At 40.3% G+C, this 11015-nt stretch overlaps 1 protein-coding gene across 1 annotated transcript in view; it reads right to left on the bottom strand.

Annotated features, from left to right (window-relative positions):
- Nucleotides 1-11015, bottom strand: part of nphs1 (NPHS1 adhesion molecule, nephrin) — an 81412-nt gene that overhangs the window by 21222 nt on the left and 49175 nt on the right. Inside the window, exons 10-17 of the mRNA XM_014008699.1 lie at nucleotides 9853-9994; nucleotides 6079-6203; nucleotides 5833-6001; nucleotides 5503-5632; nucleotides 3917-4089; nucleotides 3073-3213; nucleotides 2350-2490; nucleotides 70-191 (exon numbers count right to left, since the gene is read on the bottom strand). Coding sequence (XP_013864153.1) covers nucleotides 70-191; nucleotides 2350-2490; nucleotides 3073-3213; nucleotides 3917-4089; nucleotides 5503-5632; nucleotides 5833-6001; nucleotides 6079-6203; nucleotides 9853-9994 — 1143 coding nt within the window. The remainder of the gene's footprint in view (nucleotides 1-69; nucleotides 192-2349; nucleotides 2491-3072; nucleotides 3214-3916; nucleotides 4090-5502; nucleotides 5633-5832; nucleotides 6002-6078; nucleotides 6204-9852; nucleotides 9995-11015) is intronic.

Below are 11015 nucleotides of genomic sequence, written 5' to 3'. Positions count from 1 at the left end.
GTGTGTGTGTGTGTGTGTGTGTGTGTGTGTGTGTGTGTGTGTGTGTGTGTGTGTGTCTGCACCACTCACCAGCCATTTCCAAAAGAACATGTCAGATATAATGGGGTTGGCGTCTGCCACACATATCAGGTCTGCCGTTCTCCCCAGGTCGACAAACACGGGGTCTTTCTCTGCTCTGACGCTGGGAGGATCTGAGCGAAAGAAAAATGGACAAGGTCGAGGGAGACCTGACATCAGCTAGAGAGATAAAGAGTCTATTAAAAAGCCTTGTTGCATTGTTGTAATTACTCCAGCACTTGTTTGCCTTCGACAGTGTTCATAACCGCAGTGTAAACTGGCCGTGCTTCAGATTTGATACTATTAACTTCCTTTTACGCTGGAGCAAAAACCAATCTTGCGACTACATTAAAATCTGGTCACATGACCTCTGAATCCCTCTAATGAGAACACATTCCCATTTGGAATATTAAGTGACCAGTTTGCCCTCTTTTATTGCCTCTTTTTATCCATCTATCCATCGGTTATTCTCTTTTCACAGCCCAGGTGGCTTTACCTCGTCTTTGTTAGCCTCACAAGCTTTTTATACTTCCCGTGGGTACCATGTACATGCAACAGTAAGGCCATTAGTGCCTACTTGTCTGAACTTATGTTCACTCTTGAAGAACAGTGGCAAGAAACAGTGGCAAGACACAGACCCCTGGGTTGGTAGGATCTACTCATGTTGGTCTCCTAACAAAGAGCGACATTGTTAAATGGGCTACACTGCCACACATAAAAGCTACTACAATCCTACATACATAATGAATATCTACAACTGTCAGGCCCAGTCAGTGCAGGATGGCAGAATCCATTAGGCGTGTACCATGGGCTTTGGTGAATCAGGCAGACCTACATTTCCAGCACTCACATTATTAAATCATCACTATTGAGGCAGAGGGCCTGAAGCTGGAGGCTGGGCCCGAGGCTGCAGAGGAAGTGGATGGTCCTCACATGGAGGCCTAATGAAGGTCTGGTGTGGACGAGCCGGTAAGTCCACGCAGCTACAGACAAATTCATAATTAGGCTGTCAGGAGCCCAAGGTTTTAGAATAAATCACAGCAATAAGAATTTAATTTTTTTCCAGAACTTCAATTTGAAAGTCAGAAGAGGTGAAATAAGTAAAAGTTTGAGTTTGTATTGTCAGTTTTTTTTTGTAGAGCAGAAACTCTCAGTCTCTAATCAAACTGTGATGAGTAGGAGGGCTAAATTGGGATTTGCCAACTTCAAATTCACTAACAGGTTTTGTCAGTCTCACCAGTCAGTTCAAAGGAAATGAAGTCCCACACTGACTGACATTTGTCTTAGCGGTTAGCGATAAGCTGGCAGTGTTAGCTTCTGCTAATTTGTTTATTTATCTTTTACATGTCGAAGCTCTGTCGGTAGAGCTGTTGCTTCCCAAGAAAGTTGCTGGATCGAATTCCGGCCTGAGAACTTTATGAGTAGAGTTTGCATATTTTCTCTGTGTATGCATTGGTTTGTACGGTTTTCACTTTGRTCTTGACTACACTCAGATTAGCCATTAGCAAGTCAGTCTGATTGGAATTACAGTAAACTCCAAACTGAGGTTGTTCAAAAAGCTACTTACAGCAAGTAATCTCACCACAAACTGTCTCAACTATCATTTTTTAAATAGTCTGGATATAAAAATGTAAATAAAGCAGCTAACTTTTGGTAGCTTTGTGACTCTGACACGCCTCAAAAAGATCAATATTTCTTATCCACCAGGAATCGTGACAGGTTTGTTGGAGGCTTTGGAACTGAAAATGCAGACCTACAAAAAAGTAATAAAAAATAAATAAATAAATAATAAAAAACCTAAAGGAAAAATCTGTTGTGGCATCAAAACGATAGAAACGAATGACACTCGAGGAGCCGAAGAAGACAGGACCTGCAGACTGGGAGACTAAATGGACTGAGGCTGATGAGAAGACTGAAGATGGTTAACTAGATGGTAATAAGTAGTAGGTGGCAGAAAGTAAGAAAAAGTACTGAAAAAATGAACTGGGGGCAAGAAACAAAGACGATCAGAACTAAACACAAAGATCAGTAAACACAGACAATAAACACAAAAGACGACCAAAACAACACCCCAACACATAGATCCAGACACACTGATTGTGAAAAAATAATGTTTCCACTCTCCTTCCTTTTTATGTTGCGTATATATTTTTTCTTCTACTGCCAATATCTCCACTGCTCTAATTACTCTGATGTACTTTTATTAAACCTCATAAACTACTTGCTGGCTCTCAACAGTAACTCTTGAGAAGACGAATAGTGCTCGTGGATTCTGTGCGAGCGGGGTCTCACAGTGAACGTTCAGAGTGATGGAGGTTCGGCTGGCGCCTTCTTCATTTTCACACTCCACCGTGTATACTCCGGCGTCTTTCCTCGTCACGTTTCGGATCTCCAGAGAGTGGTCATCGGACCAGTGGTGGCGCAGACTCTCCCCTACACAAAAACATTAAAAAAACACACACACATGCACCTTAATAGTAAATTAAGTATTCATTACATGCTCATCAACAGCATGTCCTCTGGCCACTGGTCTCTAAGTGACATTGAATCCTGCCTTATTGATTGGCCTGGCTGTATTCCCACATCAAGCCAACAATTGTCTTGTGTGAGAGTCGTTTTCTGTGTCACAGCACCCAAAACATAAGAGGTGTGTTTCGTCATTAAAAAATATATAAAAATTATAGTGTAGGCTGCCTATAATGGATGTAGCGAAGTTAACAGGAAGAGGGTGTGGGTGCAGCTAAGCCCTGACGACACCGACCTGCAGGAAGAAGACAGGTTTAAAGCCGTTGTGTTGTATTCGGGGAGACAGCAATCCTCATTTAGACTGCATATATTACAGCTGTAATGAGAATCACATTTGGCAGGGTCCCATGCTCGCTAACCTGCTATGTTTTATTCAGACCCTGAATGGCAGAGCTGAGTGCTTCATTTTTTGCTGGCTCAGCTTGACTAGGGRGCTAGTTTATAGAGCCATCACACAGCCCCCCCCCCCCCCCCCCCACCCTCGATCACCTTTGACCAGCCGTTCCCTGCGGTGCTGCCAAGTGCAGGACATCTCCTCGGGGTTAGCTGAGACCAGCAGCGGGATGGTCGCCACGTCGTCTTCCAACACCAGGATCTCCGTGGGCTGGTCAGGACTGAACTCTGGCGGATCTGACAGGAAATACGGCAACGATAGGAGACGTGGAGACAAAAATCAGGTCCAAAGGAGTGACAGCAAAGAAGGGAGGGAAAAAAAGCCACAGAACAAGCTGAGCATGAAAGCACAAAGAGACGCTAATGAGAGTCAAACCAGTAGAAAGTCAACATCCCACCAATAAATCAGATCTAACCAACTTCAAGCACATAGGCAATGGGGGGGAGGGATGGAGGCAGCGTGGGAGGGGAGAGGGACAGGCCTTTAAATGATGGCTGAGAGTACTGTTGTCCAAATGCAGATCTGCACAAACACAGAGTGACATTCCTTCATGCTCATACACGGCGCCAAGGCTTTGAAGCAGAGGCTGGCTGCTGCCTGTGAAAACGGCATCAAAGGCAAACATGGCCACGCAGCAAAGCAAATGCACAATTAGGACACACTGCCGCAGAGCTCAGCAGACACACAAGTCACAACAAAGGTTCACTGTAAACAAACAAACCAGAAAAGTACAAAAAATAAAAATAACCAAAATAAATAAGTAAATAAAAAAATCAGCAAAACTATCCTGGTAAAGTGAATTTTCTCTGAGCCATTAGCGATCGTATTCATCATTTCCAAAAATTATGCAAACACCATTATGTGGTCATACATAAATAAGAATGGAGACAAAGAAAAAAATTCAAAGGGAGCAGAGAAAGTAGCAAGTCGGTTCCTCACAAAGGACGTTCAGGTGGTAGAAGGTGTTGGCCCCCCTGGCCAACACGGGGCTGTACGCCTGACAGATAACCTTCTGGTTGTGATGCTGTGAACTCAGATTCAAAGACAGAGTGCTGCGAATGGAAACACCACCAAACACGTCCTTCTGGGGCTGCTGCTCAACGCCCGGGAATCTGGGAAACAAATTTCTTGGTCACAAATATGCATGTTGAATGCAGTTTTGTCACCTAAACTCTGAAACCTTTCTCAAATGTTAACGGTTTTTCCAATGTTTACTGGGGCAATTTAAAAAAAAATCACAGTTACATGGATCTGCTGTGGTTTTCGTGCCAGGCAGGGTTGCCAGATAAGAAATGGTAATTTGTTGTACTGTTGCTWWAAAATTATTGTATTTTGAYGTGAAGTGTATCGAACTAAATATCGACAGTATCGATRCCAAGATGATCATCGGTATCAAATCGACACTAGCATGATGACATCAGTACTTTTTTCGCACTTTATTTGCACTAATGACTTTATTTTTCCACGAGCAGACATAAGCAATGAAAAGTATTTTTTTTGTGTTGTTGACATTGTTGTTTTTATATTTTTGTTACACTGATGCTTTTTTGATAKTACACTAGTCACWAGTGACTATTTTTTAAACACAATGGGCCTCATACAAGAACCATTCGTATGAACAGATTTGTTCTTAAGTTGTGCGTACGAGTGATTTAGGAGAATTTGTGGCATTCACCAATTTTCTCATATTCTTCAATTTTTTTCAGATACGAACAAATTTCACGTGTGGTTCAGACCTGTCGTATATTTTACGTGCAGTCAGTCTGCTGTTATCCAGACGGGTTTTCCTCCCTAATAACTTTACATTTCATCAATTTGAAGATCTTTTGAGTCGAAAATAAATCACACTCCATAATTACGTTAACAAGAGGCCATTCTGTTTGAATTAAAATTTTAAATGTAATAATGTAGACTAATGATTGAAATTGTTTAAATTAAAATAAATTAGCTATYAATGCTGTTGTATATTAATATGAAGATCTCAAACTACAAAGCAACTTAAATTATGCATTAATTGAAGTTTAATTTGTCTCAATATATAACGAGCTTTATTCAAACATAGATTATATTATTTTTATTTTACTGAGATTTACTTTCTCCAAAGTGACAGACATACAGTATTTTGGAGGTATTTTAAAATGCTTTTTCAGAACCGCGTCTGTCGGTGCGCGACTGGCACATCAGTTGTTTGCGCTTAGATTAAACATTTTTGACAAGTATATGTTACAAGATTTAATTGAGCAAATTAAGTAAAATTTACCTGATTTATTCACATATCTTTAACTCTATTCTTAATAACTTTTAGTAGAAAATGATGAGTAAATATTACATGAATTTGTAGCATTTACATTACTTAAACGTTAGTGCAAATCGTTTACAGGATTTTCTCAAGTAAATCTTACAAGTTATTTTTTACAGTGTAACTTACATCACGTACTCTAATCATACCTGACCACTGTTTAAAACTTTGGCATGAAAGGCAAACGTTGTACATGAAAGCCTCTGAGCTCGCCGTGAAGCCAAACCTCAATGAGCCCACGCTCCAGGAGACTTCGGCCTTCGGGTTGCTGCTCCCTGACAGGCACTCCAGCGTCAGAATCTCACCACGACGAACCACTTCCTGTTTGGTTKTAATCTTCATGCTCACTGCCGTAACTGGAGAAGGGTTAAACGAGAGGAATCCACCTTCAGTTTGTGTTATAAATCATCATAAAAGCCCCAGAGTTAAATATCACAGAATCTAGATTTATATCTTATCAATTTACCTAATTTTATCATTAATATGCATCTCTCAGCTGGATGTGAGGAATAAAGGTCAAGTGGTATTTATGTTCTGGAGCTGCAGTGTTACTCACAGTGAACCAGGAGCTTTGTGTGTGCAGAGATGGTCTTCTCAGCCTTGTTTGTGGCGTCGCAGCGGTAGGTAGCCAGGTTATCACTGGCGCTCAGGACCAGGCTGAGGGTGCGAGCCACGGCCATGTGAGATTTTGTCTGCGGCTGAGCGTTTTTCATCTCCTTCTGATTCTGAAACGTCAATCAGTGTGTGTTTGTGTGTGTCTGACAGATGTTACAACACAGACAAAACAAATCAAAACTCTCACTTTGAACCATGTCAGTGTTGCAACGGGGTTCCCTCCAGTTGAGTGACAAACAAGGGTGACCGTGGTTCCCGACTGAAGGGGCGTGTCTTCAGGTGGTGAATCAAGCCAGACGTTTTGAGGTGGGTCTGTTTTTAAAAAAAGATTAAATATAGTTTTTCTTTTTTAAAATTCTTTGATTAATTTGACTTCAAAAAGGTTGTTTAGATCACAAGTCAAAGTCAAGGCCTGCAGGTCAAATCTGGTCTTTTAAAGGGGTAATATCGTGTAAAATCAACTTTTTTGCGTTTTATATCATGTTATAATGTTATACTCTCATAAAAAACATGCCCAAAACCTTGCTTTGACTCATTCATGCATGYTTGAGAAATCCTGCAGCGTTTTTAGGMAGCCATGCTGAGGAGCAAAACGACAGGTGGGGACCAGAAACGCCTTTTGGTACCAGAAACGCCCCTGGGACGTGTCTTTAAGCCGAACTTTCTCATCACAGAGCACACCTCCCCACCCACCTCCCCACACACCCCGTCGATGACTCCTGCAGGCTCTCGCAGTAACAGAGCAAAGTGAAAGTGAAACTTAACTGTCTGCTGAGCTCTCAACACTACTTCTCACTCAGTGAAGCTCTTTTCAGATTCAAAATACCTTTGTGGAAATGTATTTTCAGATGCCAAGTAAACTGCATCACAGCGCACACACAACCACYCCCCTACGGAATGGAAGCAGAAGGTGGTTCTTAAAGAGACAGAGGCCAATTTCAAGGCGTCTAGAAGAGGAAGTGATGAGAAGATAWGTTTATTTTCTGTTTAAACATAAAACCGCATTTTAATAACAGCTAAAGGTGACATAGATACTTTATTATGGTATAGTATTTAAATATATGCCTGTGAAACACATATTATCGCCCCTTTAACATTTTTCCTGATCCCAAAGGTAATACTTTAAATGTGAAATAATTTTAATTTCTCTAATTATCACTGTATTTAGTGTATTCTTCTCATGACAGTTAGTCAACTATCAGGCCAAGAAAAAAAGTTACAACTTTTCAGTAATCTTTGATTTTGGAGCAAAAATCGTTAGCTCAAATCTGACTGAATTGACGAGCCAAAGACTGAAATGAATGGGACCGAGACAAACGTAGACTGAAATCTTAAAATAACTAAAGATCAGACATTTAAAAGTTCCAAGTTGCAAAACTGACAACAGAGTAAAAGTTTAAAAAAAAAACTGTTGGCATGAGCTGCTCTGTTGCAGCAATCCACTTTGGTTTTGGCACCATTCTGACTGTTAGATATTAGATGTGTTAAAATCCTGATTAAGCTGAATGCACTTTCAGTTTGTAAAGTCAAAACATGATGACTTGAGTGTATTTGTAGTTTGTAATTCATGTAATCTACAGGTCTAAATTCTGTGCTCCTTTTTGTTCACTGCTTTGAAAAAAATTCTATCATTTAATTTATTCTTACTGTCCGAATAAAACTGCTCTGCTCAGACAACCTCTCTTGATGTAGCTGTTTTCTGTTCAAATCCTGATCTTTTCTATCKGTTGGTTCATTCCTAACTAACCCTGGAGATGTGTGACAGCTGTGTGTGAAGTTACAACTGAGCTTCTAAAAAAAAATGTCCCGTGAGCAAAACTTATGGTCAACATCTGTCATGASCTCAACGTGTGCACACTGCCTGAAAAGATCACACAACTAATCAAATCAAAAGAGCATTTATACAGAGGTAAAGTCACTGAAATATTGTTTAAAACAACCAGAAGATTTAAAATGTGGTATTTAGATTGAAGTCTTTGCATAGTCTTATTCTTCAGGCAAAACAAAATGATCAAGCATCAGCAAATCCTAAAGCTGAGATCTGTGTGGGGCTTTTTCTAGTCCTTCAGGAAACATTAGTTACAAAATAAAAATGTAAAAGGCACATTTTTTACATGACTGTTAGATATTTCCACTTTGTGATGCATGCTGCTTAGTATAAATACATACACATTGTGCCTTAATGCGAACATACAGTTATTATTAAAAAAAATCCTTAGTTTGGTCACATGATTTAGTGTCATGTGACCAGGGGGAGTTTGAAGKAATTTATTAGTTAGATTCAGATTTAAAGCACCACATCATTTGTCTTTGTTTCCTTTTTAAGGTGAGGTGTAATAACCACGTCTTCTAGTTCTGCGGAACTGCTGCTGCTCAGTGAAGAGAGAAACTCTGAAACAGGCTGGTTGAACAGCAAGAATCTTTATTTTGCAGTCCAGGAGATTACAGCCAAAAACCAAATTATGGCCTCCGAGCCAAATGATTCACCAAGTAAGAAAGATGAAGAACGAAGGCAAAGGGTAGGGGCGTACAARCCTCTTTATAGRTTGCACAGTGTAGTTCAACAGAGGCATCATAAATTTTGTCACGGTGTACCTTAAGCATTCCTTTTCCTAAAATGGTATAATGCACCGAGCTCTGAAGCTGGAGAACTAAGAGAGGCATAACAAATGTGTGCGTTCCTGAGAAGAGGCCCCCACTCTTGGACACTACAAAGGCTTGACTTTTATAATCTATTGTTTGACTATTGTAATGTCCTGATTAAAATAGTTTTAGGTACATGCCCAAAACATCATGACAACACATAGAAAAACCGTTATAAATTTATTAGGAAAGAGCATTTTCTGTACGAGTTGCCTGCGATTCAGCCGTAGGCCTGTAGTGGGCGTANTTGCACAGTGTAGTTCAACAGAGGCATCATAAATTTTGTCACGGTGTACCTTAAGCATTCCTTTTCCTAAAATGGTATAATGCACCGAGCTCTGAAGCTGGAGAACTAAGAGAGGCATAACAAATGTGTGCGTTCCTGAGAAGAGGCCCCCACTCTTGGACACTACAAAGGCTTGACTTTTATAATCTATTGTTTGACTATTGTAATGTCCTGATTAAAATAGTTTTAGGTACATGCCCAAAACATCATGACAACACATAGAAAAACCGTTATAAATTTATTAGGAAAGAGCATTTTCTGTACGAGTTGCCTGCGATTCAGCCGTAGGCCTGTAGTGGGCGTASCAGGCACTGAAGATCCCTGTATTTAAAGACCRGAACKTCCGGTTTCAGGCAGCGCTGCTCAGATGGCTTCAGCGTAAGCAATAAAAGCTTCGCTCGTAACCAGATCTGGGTTGTATGGTTCCATTTCTCTTCACATTTTAATCTATTCAATATTTATGTGGTTTCGTCATGATTTCAGTTAACGAACACAAAATATTTTTACAACATAACAGGAGGGGAAAAAACATTTTAACAGGAATGGTCCTTCTGCTGACCTGAAATTATATAAATATTTGAAAAAAATTGGAAATAACAGCAATGTTATAAGAAGAGGAAACATCCATCCATCCATCCATCCATCCATCCATCCATCCATCCATCCATCCATTGACTTGACCCAATAAAGTGGTCTGAAAGATAGAAACTGGTGTACATAAAAAAAAAACATCTGTTTGGGGAGAACATGCAAACTCCACACAGAAAAGTTCTAGCTAAAAGTTGAATCTCCTATCAACAAGGAAACATTAGTAATCAGCTCCACCAGGAAACAGAGTGGTAAAATCCTTTTTGGTCTGCTCTTTTATTTCTGGATTGTCAGATAATTGAAATAAACCAGAAAGCAGAAAATGAGATAAAACTTGAAATATCTTGAGCTCAGCCACTTTGTAATAAAATAGAAAAAAAAATACACGTGCCTCGGCTTTATTTTTGGTTTGTGAAAGACAAAAGTGTATGACTGCTTACTTACAAAACACGCTAATTTTATCAGTTTGGATTTTGGAGGCCCGTGTGCCGTTGTTAAAAGCCTCACAGGTCAGCTTCAGTCCATCCTCCTCTCGGGAGACCCGGTGGGTCACATCAGACTTGGTTGTCATCCCTCCATTGTCCCCCTGCAGACACAGAGCATACATGACAGTTTAGTCAGGGGTAAAGACAGAATTGTTCTGGCAGCATCCTCAGCAGTAGAGGAGGAAAAAAAAAAAAACAACAACCCTCACTGGTTTGTCTTGGTGAATACAGATGGCAAATTAGCTGCTGTAATGACTGATGTTGTGCACGGCCTGTGATAAATAAGCATATTCATCTGATTCTCCTGCTTTGCTCCCTTTGTTATAAATTGAGCACAGTGTCATTTTGCACCTGCCTGATCGCGGTCATGCCTATGCAGCACATCTGGTTATTAAAGCCATTATTGTGGTGATTACGGTAAAAGCCGCAGTCAGGACGGGTAACAAAGACGCCGAAAACAGGAGCGTCAGTCTTCATTAACTTCCCACTGTTTCACATGCATTAAAGCTCACACGCAGCCCACCGAGTGCCTCGCTGAAGATCAAATGAAAACGCCACCGCCAGATGAATAAAGAGCTTGTTTAATAATACTCATCTTCCGTGTCAGCTTTTATTCACTTTGATCTTATTAATGTACACAAAAGAGAAGAAGAGCTGCAGGAATACTCTTTTTTTCTTTTCTTTTTTTTTTTTGGAATGGGCTGACTCGTTTGCAAAGCTGCGGCGAGCCTATTCAGGGAGCGCTCATGGTCAGACTGTTTGCTTTCATCTGTCATGGCTCACATCAGGTCACATTTCATATTGAGGAGTCTTTTAATTTAGTAGGAGGCATTTTAAAAGCTCTCTCTTTGTGCCAAGGAGGGGGCTTGATTAAACAGGAAGTAAAATGTGAATGAACATTTCTACCTTTTAGCTGTTGTTTACAAAAAAAAAAGAGGGAACACAACCTGACACAACCAGCGGTGGGCAGCACTAATCTAAAAATTAATTGCACTAACCCTAAAGCACTAACTGTAATATTTAGGTCCCCTAAAGCAGCAGTTCCCAAACTTTTATCTTCTGACCCACAAAATATCCATGGCAAAATCTTGTGACCCCAAATATTACTGGTCTGAGTACACA

This window comes from Austrofundulus limnaeus, unplaced genomic scaffold (genome assembly GCF_001266775.1).
Source record: "Austrofundulus limnaeus strain Quisiro unplaced genomic scaffold, Austrofundulus_limnaeus-1.0 Scaffold52, whole genome shotgun sequence".
NCBI classification, from domain to species: Eukaryota; Metazoa; Chordata; class Actinopteri; order Cyprinodontiformes; family Rivulidae; genus Austrofundulus; species Austrofundulus limnaeus.
This window is presented reverse-complemented; position numbering and strand designations above follow the sequence as displayed.